Source organism: Gossypium arboreum, chromosome 5 (assembly GCF_025698485.1).
Source record: "Gossypium arboreum isolate Shixiya-1 chromosome 5, ASM2569848v2, whole genome shotgun sequence".
Lineage (NCBI taxonomy): Eukaryota > Viridiplantae > Streptophyta > Magnoliopsida > Malvales > Malvaceae > Gossypium > Gossypium arboreum.
Genome location: NC_069074.1, coordinates 12,960,762 through 12,976,732, shown reverse-complemented (window position 1 = coordinate 12,976,732; position 15,971 = coordinate 12,960,762). Strand labels below are relative to the sequence as shown.

The 15,971-nt window shown below is 31.5% G+C and overlaps 1 protein-coding gene across 1 annotated transcript; it reads left to right on the top strand.

Annotated features, from left to right (window-relative positions):
* The first annotated feature begins 14,041 nt into the window (after positions 1-14,041).
* On the top strand, positions 14,042-14,830 carry LOC108451257 (G-type lectin S-receptor-like serine/threonine-protein kinase SD2-5). The gene is made up of 2 exons (XM_017748967.1): positions 14,042-14,380; positions 14,462-14,830. The coding sequence occupies exons 1-2, from the start codon at positions 14,042-14,044 to the stop codon at positions 14,828-14,830; spliced, it is 708 nt and encodes a 235-aa protein (XP_017604456.1).
* The last annotated feature ends 1,141 nt before the right edge of the window (positions 14,831-15,971 follow it).

The following is a 15,971-nucleotide window of genomic DNA, read 5'->3' as shown; positions in this document are numbered from 1 at the left end:
AAATAAAATAAAGTTAGTTTTGATTAATGGATTAAATTGAAATGTGAGCTAAGGTAAGAAATGATGAAATTATTATATCATACATGTTTTTTTATTAAATAGTATAGGAAAGTCATTTGATTGTTTTTTTTTCTAACATATAAATGTTATATGTTTTATATGAAATTGAAGAGAAATAAAAGAAATGAGAGGACTTAATTGAAGAAAAAGGAAAGAGAAGGCTAATGAGTGAAGGAATACATTATCTCAACCTTTTGTTGTAAGTACTACAAGATTTTTAAATTATTTTATTTAAATACTTATATTGTAGTATAAAATACTTATAAATAAAAATGTAAAATATATATTTAAATTTGTAAATAGAAAAATAGATTATGGAATTATAAAATTTGTAAAGAAAATTATAGATGGACAATATATGATGATATATTGTTTAAACATTAAGTAATAATGTTGTGACAAAAGTATATATGTGAAAAAGGTGTAATATTTGTGAATTGTGAAATGTGCACTAACTTGTAATGATGGAGAAATGAGAAGTCTTTTTCAAAATATCTATGTAAAGTATTTAAATGTATGAAATTTAGTTTTAGTGCCCAAGTAGACAGAATTTAGAACTACTAGGATATTAGTGGCATGCCATTAAGGAACCTTAGCGCGTTCTCTGATTATTAGCACGTTAGTGCTCTCTAATTATTAACACATTAGTGCTCTCCGTTTAGCACATTCGTGCTCTCTGTATAGTACTTTAGTGCTCTCTGTTCATTAGTGCATAATAATGCACCTTTGTATTTGTTCCGCATATCTGGTGTGTTCTATAAAGTCTACTTTGGGCTAAGAATATGAGTTGTGAACAAAAGCGAATCATCAATGTGTTAAGGTAAGTTTTATAACTTACAAAAAGATAAATTAAATTTTATTAATATAAGGCATAGCTAAAGAAACTTATATGTGTGTAAATATGTATTAATGGAATAGGTTTAAAATATTTTATTAGGATGTATTTACCTATTTATTCTTGTAATGCTTACTAAGCCTTCACTGGCTTAACGCGTAGGTACAATTAGACTAGAAGTGGTAGAGTTGGGTTAAAAGATCTCTTATCTCAGTATATCCTCAAGAGCTTCAAAAGTAGGTACCATATTTTGAATTAAAATGACATGTACATAGACAATCTAAATGTGTTCCCATGTATTAAGGACTAATATGTAAACTCTGGAAATTCTATCTACTTTGAGTTACTTGAAGTATTTTGGTATATATGAAATGAATTAGTAAAATTATAAGTATGTTTGCAAATATGGTTAGTAAGTTAAAATACTATGTACAAATGTTTTAATTAAACAGTATCTAGCCATAACCGTTTTGGTATCAAATGTAATGGTCTTATATTGGGTTTGTATGATTGGACCGGGTATAGGATTGTTACAATTGTTATAACATTCTTCCCTACAGTGTAATCTTGATTCACAACTGGCCCCATTAATAGCCATCCAAAAAAAAGAAAAGCAAAGTTTGAAGGGTTTTATTCAAATTCGTTTAATCTAATTATTGGCTGATAAATTGCTTTTAGACGGGAGTTTCGTTTTAAGAGAAATGGTTTGAACACTTGAGTGAAAGGAAGTGGGAAAAAATGGGTCTCCAAATTCAAAGCTGAAAGTGTTACTAAGGACAGTGTTCTTTGCTCTCCACTAAGTTCAAACCATTGAGGCCTACTTGAAAAGTTACTCAGCATCCAATGAGTTGAAATTATTGCCGCCTACGAACATGCCCAAAGCCATAGAAAAGGGCAAATGGCTGGCCCTACTGCTTTCTACTTTCAAATTGTAACTGCATGAGAAATATGTTGTTTCTAGTATAACGTAAACTAGGAGCTCCACAAGCTCAGAAGACGATAAAAATGGAAATTACTGAATGCAGCTTTTTGGTTTTCAAATTAGACTTTAGCTTTTACAACAATAGAATCTTCCCATGTCGTCACTACAAGCATGATATGGGCAGAAATAATTCAGTTCCAAAAGTCCAAAATTGTTGTCCCATGTTCTTTATCTTGATGATATTTGTCAATAGATTTCTTGGATATAGTAGATTGTACTACACTCCCATCTTTCATGTTTCAAATCAAATTCTCGAAACCATCTTTGCTTTAGCAATGATGGACTTCCAACGAACAACACAAGAATGGTACACTCAAAGAACATAGCCCTTTATCCATACATACCAAACAAAATCGTAAATATTCATTATAAGCTTTTCATGCCTCGCAATATTGCTTAGCCAAAACTAGTCCAAGATCCACCGAATTCAAACCCCAGTAATATAAAGCCTTTAGTTATGCCACCCAGGACTATCTTTATCAAGGTTCCCACTTCTTTCCCCCCAAATTCTAGCCCTTTAAAAATGTTGTCTCCTTCTTCTCACCAATCCCAGGCTTGTTTTAATTATCATTATCTTATTGTTATCTTTTCAAAGTTTATTTTGTACTGAGTTGTATTGTTTTATTTTGTACTGAGTTATATTTTTTATCAATTTCAAACTTTCAAATCTTTTCATATTCATCTTCTAATTTGCCTCATTCATCTCCTGTTAAGCTTCAAGTGGTTCCTAAATTTGTTTTCGATCGCCTTCTCGAGAAGTTCCTCGATGTGTCTGAATTCAACTTTGATTATGAGAAGAGTGGAATTTGGTCTCCCTCAGTTTAAAGAAGTGCCTCTTTAAGCTCCCCTGGTAGAATATTCACTAAACAAGATATGCTTAAAAGGCTCAAAAGAGTAATGGACCGACGTCGTAGTAGGAGATATAATTTTTTTTCAATGTATGGCTTTATATTTTCCCATTGCATATGATAAAAATTCATTTCTGTTCTATAATCAAGAAGTGGAATTCAACTTGGTTCAGCTTCAATTCTAATCCTGTTGAGGCTTGTTAATGAAGTTTTTGAACTTTTTTTGCAAGCATTTTGCTGCTCTTAAAAGAGACTATTGGAAATGTGAAGACTGGTAGTATACTTTACCTTCCTCTATGTAAATGTTATAGTTTTCTAGGAGAAATATATATATTAGTGAATAATATGCATTTTCTTAATTGTTCAACCGAAATTCCACCATTTTCTTCTGGTAATTTTCTTGGATAGTGTTAGTTTTTCTTGAAAAATAGTTGCAAGAACCCAAGCTTGCAACAGCTCCCAAGATTGAAAACCACATTTCCATCTGATCAGCAAGATCCAAAATCCAACGTGCTAAAGTACTTTTGCATTGTTGGAATTGATGTAAATAAATTAAACTATGATTGGCAAATATGTATAGCATTGGACAAAGATAAACTAAGTTCCAAAGCAGAAAAGCACAATTTTTTTTTGGGATTTAGGAAGCTCTGATAGAAGAAGCCTAGTTGTTCGCCAACATATTTGACCGACAGGATATCTCCGTTCTATACATGAATTTCAAAGGGTGTCTTTGGTTGTGTTATTCGTAAAGTAGAGGTAACTTTTGTGATATCCAAATCTTTAGGACAACCAGTGCCGAAACACAATAGCCGAATGCGTTTGAGAATTGAACACATTGGAGAACATACATGTGACTTTGTAAATTTTCATGTTGTCGAAAGAACTAAAATGTATGTATGACTTCAGGTTAACGATGATTTATATATGTTTGAATGCATTCTTGACGAGGAAAGAACAAAAAATTTACCGGTTGTAGCAGTAAGAACAAGTGAATGATGGTCATATATAAATCTTGTGTTCTTTTGGTAGCCAACACCTAACCATTCTTGCTTCTACAACCTAAATTATGACCTATGTTAGCTTGATACAATCAATGCTTATCTTAAGCCTTTATCTGAGTTTGTTAGTAGCTTTTCTGTCGGACTCAACTCTTTATTTTTCTGTAGGAAATCGAACAACTTGGACAAACAACAATCAATCCTTTCCTTAAAAAATAAAGCTCACGGATGGCTCCCTGGCTCACTTTATACTTTTCAAGCCGAAACAACTCAAAATAGTATATTTGGCAACTATGGATTTGGATTCGGCTTTGTTTGCAATTGCCCTTACAAAGATTACTGTGACTTGTCAATTATGTTCGTGGATATGCTCAATGGTGAAGTTAATTTAAAGGAACGTCCCCAGGTGGTTTGGACTGCAAATTGGAACGTGCTGGTTAAAGAAATTGCTACACTCAAATTCACCCAAGGTGGAGAGTTGTCTTTGATGGATGAACATGGCAAGGAAATTTGGTCAACTCATTCATCTGGTACCTCTATTGTTGATATGAGCATTGATGAACACAGTATTATGATACTCTTTAATGACACTCGACCTGTAACTCCTCTAACCCGTATCCGTAACCGGAATAGAGTTACAGAGTATTACCGAAAATTTACAGATTAATTATAAATAAATCGAATCAAAATAATATTCATAACTAACTTCAACCATATTAACTCTTATATAGGCCCTCGAGGCCTAATATGCACATTAGAATTTAATCAAAACTAAATTAAAATCTCCAAGAATTTTTTTAGAAATTTCAAAAATTTTCTTATATATAGGGCTCACACGCCCATGTGGTCACACATGCCCGTGTCCCTAACCCGTGTAAAACTCTGACTTATAAGGCATGAAGAAATTGAAGTCATACGGCTAAGTCACACGCCCATGTCCTAGGCCTTGTGGTTAATTTAATTTTCATAAATTAGGCGCAGTTTGCACATAGCCATGTAACACACCCGTGTCCAAGGCCGTGTCACCCACACGGCTGAGACACATGCCCGTGTCTCTACTCGTATGCTCATTTTTGAGCATTTTGTTTCTCATTTTTAAGGTGCAGGAGACACACGGCCAAAACACATGCCCATATGCCAAGCTATGTGTCACACACAGTCAAGACAATGCCTGTGTGTCTACCCGTGTGACGAAAATAGGTCATTTTAAGGCCACTTTCCTTACCCTTCTACACATACAACTTGCATACAATGCTTTCATCTACCAATATACTCAAAATCAACAACCAATTCAAATCTATAGCTGCACTACCTATTTACATAAACTTAATATGTTATTTCATTCATTAACCACCTTTATATACTAATAAATACAAACACACAAACTAATATATATGTATGATAGTCATTCATAAACATATTTCAAGCTTACTTTCTTTTCATTCCATCCTATACATGTCATATAAACCTTGAATAGAAATACAAAATCTATTAGTGAAATCTGGATAGTGTGGCCTAATGTGATGATCCAATCCTCCGAACTTTAGTCAATCTACACAGAACATTAACACACAAAAATAAGCTTATGAAACCTTAGTAAACTCATAAGCTTAAAACATAAATCTCACCAAAATACAATATAAATTCAAATAGTAAGTTTTTCATTAATGTACCCTATCATACACAATTTTAAACGATGAATTCACTTGATTGAGCTCAATACCAATATATAACTAAATTCCAACACTTAAATTCATATAACACATACCAACACTTCTGAAATTAGGGAACGTCTTACAGAATTGAGTACATTGTTAGCTTGATGCCCAATTCACTTTTGTCTTGCACACATATTATCATGGCCTAGCCATGATTGCACACTTTATCACATTTTCCATAGCTTAACTATGGTCTTACTCTTGCACACACATATAACTGCCATGATTTAATCATGGTCTTACGTTCACTTTGTAACAACCTAATTTTCAGTGGTGTCGGAACAGTGATTCGAGATCACTAAATCCGACAAATGAGTAGGAAATATCATTAATTTAGTGAGTATAAGTTAAATGTGAAGTTAGGAAAAATTTTGAAATAGTGAAATGTACTAAATATATATATTAAAATAATTAAAATTAAAAAGTGTTGAAATTATGAAAAATTCTGACATTTTATAGAATTCATAGGTTGTTATCAATTTGTGTGAGAATAACGGCTGGAAATAATGATTAAATTGCAATAATTTTATTTTATTTTAACCTAAGGATGAAATCGTCATTAATTAAAAGTTTAGGGGTAAAATGATAATTTTGTTTAGAGCATTAGCTGAATGTATTATAACATGAAATAAATGAAAACGACGATCAAATTTCTTTATAAAGATCCGGATAACTTGAATACGAGACTTGAACGTGGAAAAGAAAAGATATCGGATTAATGAAATATCTGATAAATGAATCGGTAATCCGATAATGCTCCGTAACTCTTTTCCGGTGACAGATTCGGGTTAGGGGCGTTACATTTATTGGTATCAGAGCTAAGGTTTAGTCGGTTCTCGGACCGAACGTAGCATATGTGAAGTCTAGAAATACATGCCATTATATAACTTGTGATAAGATAATTTAATATCTTCCAGCTCTGATGAGATTTATTTTACTTAAAGATAGAGATACTTTCCCAATCGAGCTAATTACGATAATGTTGAAAGCGATACTCAAATATATGAGCAAAAGTAGATTATGATGAGTCAGAACTCATAAAGGTATGAATAAATGTTATATTTAACTTTGTGTATAGTAAGAAAAATTTTAAGGTAAGTATCAATATTGAATTAAATTTGTATGGATATATGTGATTGATGTGGAAATAGAATTTTGGATATATGTTATATTTGAAAATTTTATTGATTGGGAATGTGATGAAATTGATATGAATATGTGATTAATTGAAATGTGTATTGATTGGAAACTGGAAAGTGAATTGAATAACCTATTAACTGTACCGGACTGAGTCGGATATAGTTGGCATGCCATAGGATTTTGAAAAGGGATTTGGAGATGAGATTTGGATATGCTGATGTTTATATCCTTCGGATTTATCCGAAAAGGCACTTTGTGCTATTCTGGTGTGTTTTGGATGGATTATATTATTCTAGTGTGTTTGGGAGGATTATATGATACTGGTGTGTTTTGGAGGATTATACTGGTGTGTTTTGGAGGATTATACTGGTGTGTTTTGGTTGGACATTTTGGTGTGTTTGGATGGAATTCGTGTATCCGCCAAAGTTCGAGTCTTGTTAATAGGGGTAAATATGAATATTAAGTGAAATTGAAATGAGAATTGAATTCCCTATTAATTTGTCGGACTAGTCCGATATAATTGGCATGCCATAGGAATTGGAATTGTACGGGATTTGTCAGCTTTACTGATCAGGCACTTTATGTGTCGTATTTCAGGCACCTTGTGTGTCGCAGCAGGCACCTCGTGTGTCGTTTCAGGCACTTATGTGTCGATTCGATCGGTACTATGTACCGTTTTAGGCACAATGTGCCTTCTTGGTGTGTTTGGTTGGATCCGTGTATACATGCGAGTCCGAGTTATGTTAATAGGGTTGAGTAAATGAAATGAGAAAATCGAATGAATTTGATCGATTAAACTATTGAAAGTGTGAAAAGTGGAATTATGAAAAGAAATGTGAATTGTGAATTGAAATAGAGATATGAGATTGAAAGCTTGAACCAAAGGTTCATGTATTGATTAAAGATAATATAGATAATATATGATGCCATTTGATGAAAGACTATTGTTGAGATATGAAATTAAAGCATAATTAACACATATGACTTATATTGTTACATGTTTGATGTCTATTATTTATTATAGTATTTATAATTTGAATTATGGTAATACCACTGAGTACAAACATACTCAACGTACGATTGTATTACTATAATTCAAATTATTTATTATTTAATGTTAAATTTAAATTATGTATATGGTAAGAGAAGTATGACTTAGTGATATTGAGATATTTGAAATGTGTTTATGATGAGAAAGAACTTAGAAATGTAAAAATAGAAGTTCATGATATGTATGTGACAATGTACGAAATGAGATAATCAAAAGTTGAGAAATGATGAAACATGAATGAAATGAAAGTTTATATTGTGATAAACTTATCTATGTTTGTGTGGCATTCATATGATATTATGTGTCTGACTTGTTTGGTTAAGTAAATGCTATGAGTAAATTTACTCAAAATTCATGGAATGTATGTTTAAGTATACTAGTTTGAAATGGATAATTGAAAAGTTCGTGTAACATAATCATGTATGTTAATTTACTTGAAGTGAATTATGTAATTGTGATGATATGATGTTGATGATAAACGCTAAGTTATATGTGTGTATTTATGAGAACTCAGTTAGAGGCTTTACGACCTCACCCTCTTACCAATGTAGTATTTTATAATGAAAATTTACAAAAAAAAAATGTTAAATAAGTTCACAAATGTGAAACTAATGAGTACAGTAATGGAATAATTAATAATGCAGACAGAGTTGAAAATAGTTTGACAAGTGAATACAGTTTAAAAAAAAAGATATCAAATTATTCTAAAGATCATTCAGATTACGTAATGTCACGGTTAAAGAAAAAGTTAACCTCGGCTAGTCGACTTATTCAGATACGATGTCTGAAGTATGTGTTTGCTGAAATTTTCCCGAATTGGTTTTCGTTAGTGAATGGAATGATGCGGGGTTCATGATGACAGAATTAGTAAAAAAAAATGATAATTGAGTAGTAAAGATATCTGTGTGTGATAGTTACAGTTGAAACGAATATGATCATCTTTTCTGGGTATTCTATATATTCTTTTATCCTTAGAGATATGTGTGTGGTTGTTCAGTCTCTGGTGGAGTTCTGATGTTTTGAGAATGCTAGTTAATTATGATGTTAGACGAAAGCCCTATTGGTCTGGTCGGTTTATGATCGTCATTTCTTCATCTTCTTGGAATTCTATTTTAATATGTTGGAAATGAAGTTAATGGTAAAAATTTATGTGAGACTATTCTTATGTTTCTACTGATTATGATTTTGTTTTATACATGCGGAAATATATTATCTCATTATGATGGAAGTCCGAGTCGATGCAGTGTTTTTCTTCCGGCTTTCTTTGAGAAATTATCAAGATCTTTATTATCTTCTTGTGAGTTAGATGTACTAGTGATTGCACGAGCGTTACATAATATCTTTGAGTTCATGTTCCGATGTCTATTTGTTAGCAAGTAAACCTAACATTAAGAACATTTAGGATTATTGTAGTCAATGATAATACTAGTGTGTTATGAGATAGAATGACTATAGATTTCGAATTGGGATTGTCATTAACATCGGAAAGGAAAATGTTATTTAGTTTATGGTTGTTCATTTGACAAAGAAAGATCTGTATGATCATTTCAGTAGGTACAGAGTTTTCATTTGACAGATCAGCTGAGTATATGTATCCTGAGAGGGTAATTTAGAATTTTGACAGTATGTTCCAACATTGTGTTCTAGAGTTCAAAGGTGAATGGAAAAAGATATTCGAGGTTAAATCAAATTGTGATTACGAGAAGTTAGTAAAGGTGTTTTTCGAGTGTTGAAAGCAACTTCTTACGGTAAGATTTTCGGGGACGAAAATCCCTAAAGGGGAGAGTTGTATGACCTAATTTTCGGTGGTGTCGAACGGTGATTCGAGATCACTAAATCCGACAAATGAGTAGGAAATATTATTAATTTAGTGAGTATAAGTTAAATGTGAAGTTAGGAAAAATTTTGAAATAATGAAATGTACTAAAAAAATATATATTAAAATAATTAAAATTGAAAACGAGGTATCGAGACCTCGGGAATTTTAAATCGAGCCATGAATATTTTTATAAATATTTATGGAGTGTTAATAAGTTAGTATTAAAGTTTCGTCAAGAAATTTTAAAATACTGATAGCTAATTGAACAAAAAGGACTAAATTGTATCAAATGCAAAATTGTGGGAAATGATTAAATAGCTTAAATGATAAAAGAAAGAGGGTTTAAAGGGAAAATAGACCCAAGTTCTATTTGGGCTGGATGGCAAGAGCATGAAATCACCAAGAAAATAAGGGGAATTAAGGGCAAAATTGGAAAATTACAAAATTTACTTAATAAAGCTAGGACTAAAGTGGAAATATCTAGATTTCTCTTTATTTTTCTGCATTCTCATCAGCAAAAACACCATGGAAGAGTTCCCTTAAGCTGGTTTTTCATATTTTTACTGCAAGTAAGTTCAATTCTTGATTATTTCTTGAAATTTTTGTGTTTTTGTGACTTTTACAACTATGTCCATTTGTTGAATTCATTAGTTCTTGATTCTATGAAAGAAATTGAAAGTTTCTATGAATATGTGCTGGAAGAATATGATGATTTGACATAGAATTAGAGCTTTAAATTGTTTATATGCTGATTTTATTGAAAGAATTGAATAGAAAGTGAATGTTTGGGACCTAAATTGTAAAAGAGTTTGAAGTTAGAGTTTTATGTGGAAATTCTGAATTTCAATAGTTATGAAATAACTTATAATGTCTAGGAAAAGTATTAATTGAGAAAATTAGTTTAATTGAGGGGTTAATTAAGTAAGGACTGAATTGTATGAACTGTGAAATTTGGGGCAAAATGAAAATTAACATTTTGCACTAAAACAGTTTTGGACAGCAGCAATAGTCTAATTTTGAAAAATCTCCAAAAATTTTAGAAATATAATTAGAGGATGAATAAAATATGAAATTAAAGCTTATTGAGTCTAGTTTCTTACAGAAGAAACGGTGTAAGCAATGGAATTGTAAATCATGAGATATAATAAGTTTTGTGAGACAATATCAGAATGATTTCGGGTTCCCTTGTTCTGACTTTGGAAAATCATAAAAAAATTGGAGAAAAATAATTAAGGGATTAAATTTATATGTTTAAAATCCTTAAAGAGTCTATTTTCAATAGAAATAGCAGGAACATCATCTGAATCTAAATGCGATGAGATAATTAATTCTTAGTGAAGAAGGTTCGGAAGCGTAGGACAGCGAGAACAGGGCAACTTTAAAGAATAAACTGTACTTATTGGCTAAACCAAAAATTCTAAAAATTTTCTGGTAATTAGATAAGTAAGTCTAGTTTTAGGGAAAATTAGCGGATCTTAATTTCTAGTTCTGTAGCTTAAGATATAAATAATTTAGTGACTATGACGCAAATGGACAGTTTTGAATATACATAAGTAAATAGTGAAATTATTGATAATGTTACTTGTTGCATGTTATATAAATTAAGGATGTGGAATGGAGAGGAGGAGGAGGAAAATATGTATGAATATTCAGCTAGCATGGCTAATTTGTATGTTTTAGGCTCATGGACTAAATTGAATAAAAGTAAAATTGTATGGGCAATTTTGTAAAAAAAAGTTAAAAATGACCAATTTGCATGAAATGGATTATTTTATTATTTAAATTACAAAATTGAATGAAATTATTAATTTAGCTCAAGATCAGGGAAAAACATGTTTTAAGGATTAAATTGAAAAGTGTTGAAATTATGGAAAATTATGACATTTTATAGAATTCATAGGTTGTTATCAATTTGTGTGAGAATAACGGCTGGAAATAAGGATTAAATTGCAACAATTTTATTTTATTTTAACCTTAGGATGAAATCGTCATTAATTAAAAGTTTAGGGGTAAAATGATAATTTTGTTTAGAGCATTAGCTGAATGTATTTTAACATGAAATAAATGAAAACGACGATCAAATTTCTTTATAAAGATCCGGATGACTTGAATACGAGACTTGAACGTGGAAAAGAAAAGATATCGGATTAATGAAAAATCTGATAAATGAATCGGTAATTCGGTAATGCTCCGTAACTCTTTTCCGGTGACGGATTCGGGTTAGGGGCGTTACACACTTTCACTGTGCCATAACCTGGTTATGGTCTTTCACACTATGCCATAGTTTGCTATGGTCTTGCACTTCACCCTTTGCCATGGTTTAACCATGGTCTTAACCGTCAATTCATCACTAATCACTGAATGAACGTATTCAATCCTGCGTTTCCCTTAATTTGAACTTTCAATTCGATTTTCACATCGTTTATTTATCATAATTCAATAATACAAATATTAATTGTAACTATTTTATCGATCCTAAATTAACAATTGAACATACAAATTTAGCCATATGAACTTACCTGGCCAATTTGTAGAAGTTGTAGGAAATCAGGGGCTAATTGGAAATTTTCTCTTTTCCTCGTTTGTCTTCGAATTCTCGACCTATAATGTAAAATTTTTCATTCATTAGCATCTAATTCAATCCTAATTCATTTCAAAATTTATGCCTTTTAAATTTTTGAAATTACACTTTTAACCTAAATTTTACTATTTTTACAATTTAGTTCCTAATCAATTAACCCATCAATTGAGCTAATCTTTCTCAATAAACACTTTATTCCATCATTCTAAACTACTACATAACCTTTGGTATTCAAAATTTCAGTACAAAATCCTAATTCTTATCTTTTTCACAATTAAGTCCTAAAAATCAATTTCTATTAAAATCACTTAATAAAATCATCAAATAACAAAATTAAAGCTTAAAATTCATGGTTATTCCTTATAAAATTCCAGAACTCAACCACGGTAACTTTCAATTTCACCCATAGAATCAAAAACTAATGAATTCAATAAGTGGATCTAATTGTAAAAGTCACAAAAACATAAAAATTACAAATAAAAAGAAATAATTGAACTCAAATGGTGCAAAAATATGAAAAAAAAAGCTTAGAAGGTCTGCTATGGCATTTTTATCTGAATAAAAAAATTATTTTCAATTAAATCCTTTTAACTAATGAATTTTAGGTTATTTCCAATTTTACCCCTTTTTCACATTATTTTCTTACTTATTTCATGCCCCAAACCGTCCAGACCATTTAATTTGGGTCTGATTGCTTTATAAATCCCTCCTTATTAGACACTTAATCTATTTAATCACTTTTACAAGTTTTGCACCTTTTACAATTTAGTTCTTTTTAATTAATTAACTATCAAAACATTAAAATTTCCTAACGAAACTTTAATACTAACTCATAACACTCCATAAATATTTCTAAAAATATTTATGTCTCGGTTTATAGATTTGAGGTCTTGATACCTCTTGTTTGACCCATTTGACCTAATAAATTCTTTTAATTCACATAATTCTTTTTAAGAAAAATATTTCTAAATTCAAACTTAACTCATTATTATTAATTTACTAAATTTTCCAACTCACTCGTTTGGGAATCTTCCCAGTATCCTATTGACACTCTTCTATTAGGCCAAGTACTATGGGCAAACCACTAGATTACTTCAAGAACCACTTCAATCCATGACAATCAAAGCTTATTTTACCTTTCTCTGAATTCTCATGGCATGGTTGCATCCCTAGTGGGTGAAGAACCAACCTAATATCTAACTATTGAACCTCCTAGGGCAGATGAACTTTTCTCTGCAATACCAAAGGCGACTGAGGATCTTTCTCTGAAATATGTTCAGTTCACAATGGGAGGGATTGAATTTTATTACCAATCAAAGGATACAGTGGTAAAACTGCAACTCGATGTTGTGAATTCAAGCTCAACATATACAACTATTTTGTTCCTGAGATTGGATGCTGATGGGGGTCTTAGGATATATGGGTGCAACCCTGAAGGTCAATGGGGAAGTATTTTCTATTGGGCGAATAAATCAGGCGAATGCTGGATTCCACTCAGGTGTGGCAGACTTGGGGTTTGCAAATGGGGTACCTGCAGTTGTCCTATCGGACCAAATGGCAAAGGCTGCTTTGCCCTGATAAATTACCAGTATCTTAATCTTTGTTGTCGAGAAATCAACCCCCCAATATTATTTCAGGGTATGACAATTCACTATGAAATGATTTATTTTAGGAGTCTTGCCTATTTCAGTACCTTTAATATATTGGCATCTAGTCGTTAGTTATACACTGAAAAAAGTTGCAAGCAAGCCTGTCACCACAATCCATCTTGCAAAGCTGCCTTCTTTGCTTCTCAGGAAATGACGTCAAGCGGTAACGGATATTGTTCTTTACTTTCCCACACTGAGATACTCTTAATCATGGGAAATCCACATAAAGATGGGTATTATTTATCGTCATACATAACGGTTCCTTTTTGGAAGTTTAATGGTTCCTCTAGGTGATCATCTATCATTCGCTCTCATTCTTGGTACAAAATCCCATTAGCTATATATTCCTTTCTGCTAACCATGACTTTTCTTGTCGCTATATGCTTCATGCTGTTGAAGAAGATGAAATGTGTAGGCAAACAACGGAAACATCTTAAGTCACTTATCTCAGGACCTCTAACAAGTTTTTCCTACAATGAGTTGTCTTTTGCAACAGCCAAGTTTACTGAAAGGATAGGAGGAGGCTTCGGAATGGTTTATAAAGGGGTTTTAAAGAATGGAACAATGGTTGTAATAAAGCTGCTTGAAAACACCAGACAAGGTATCGATGAGTTTCTAGCGGAAGTGGACAACATTGGGAACATACACCATGTGAACTTGGTGAAGCTAATCAATTTTTGTATTGATAAGCGCAACAAGGTTTTAGTTTATGAATATATGAGTAGAGGGTCGTTGGACAAATGGATCTTCCACGAAAACAGTAGCTTCTGTCTTGATTAGAAAACAAGGAAGAAGATTTTCCTAGATATAACTAAGGGCTTAGCATATATTCACGATGATTGCCGACAAAGGATTGCTCATTTAGATGTGAAGCCCCAAAACATTCTCCTGGACGATAGCTTCAATGCAAAAATATCTGATTTTGGGCTGTCAAAGTTGATTAACAGAGATAAGAGCCAAGTGGTGACCCAGATGAGAGGCACATTGGGGTACTTGGCTCATGAGTGGCAACACTCGAGAATCACCGTAAAAGTTGACATTTACAGATTTGGGATTGTTATGCTGGAAGTAATCACAGGGAGGATGGTGTTGGATTACAGCCAACCTGATTCGGATGTTTGTTTGCTTAAACTGGTAAAAAAGAAATGACAGGAGAAACGATTGTCGGATATATTTGACCTTACGAGAGAAGATGTGCAACAACATACTGAATAAGTGAATGCAATGATAATGCTGGCACTGTGGTGCGTGAATGAGGATCATACGAGACGACCCTCTATGCATTCAGTGGTGAAGTTGTTGAAAGAAGAGAAGATGCTGTCACTAGATTTTGCAAGTTTCCTCTAGCTTATGTTTTCCCCTTATTAGGCTTTGGGATATTCATTCTGCATCATTTGTTGAAAAATTAGGCCCATTTGGGTTGGCCATGTGATTGGATTTAGCCTTTGCTTTTTTATTGTGGGGAGTGAGATGGCCTAATTTTTTGATACTATTATTTTATTGACTTCTTAAAGTCTTGAAACTTTTTGTGATTGGATAAGTCAAATATTTCATGTCTGATTTATTGAGAAATGACTGATAATTTATTGATTTTATAAATTAATAAATATTAATATAATGGAATTTTAACTTACGACCTTATGGTCTCTAAATCTTTAATTTTCATTAAGGATAATATCAAAACTACACATAAATTTTGTTTTAATATATGATTTCATACATGAATTTTAGTTTAATTTGATTATATATATAAAACTTTGATTATGGTTTAAATGTACATATTAAGTTTTGATTTGGATTCAATTGTACACATCTAAATAAATAATTATATCTATTTATTTTTTATATTAGATTAATATAATAATTTGTGTGCATGGGATATAAGCATAAAATGGTACTACATTGGCAATGTTGCTAGGATTTATAAAAACTAAATCAAAGTAAAGTTTCATGTATAATATTATACATTAAAATAAAGTTCATATGTAGGTTTGATATTTATCCCTCTCCAATGCAATTAAAATTTCATTTGATTTTTATATTTTTATAAATATTTTTACGTAAATATTTTTATATAATATAATCTAATAATAATTAAATGTATTTATAATTTTTTAGTTATGAAATTTATGAATTATGTATACTATTTATTTCAATACATTGTTAATTAAATAAAAGTTGTACCTAAATATCTTCTACATCCTTCCTCTATTAAAAATTTCTTTCTATTTAATAAATTGAAATGAATTTTGAGATAATCAACTCAGGCTGCTTAGTCAATACATGAACT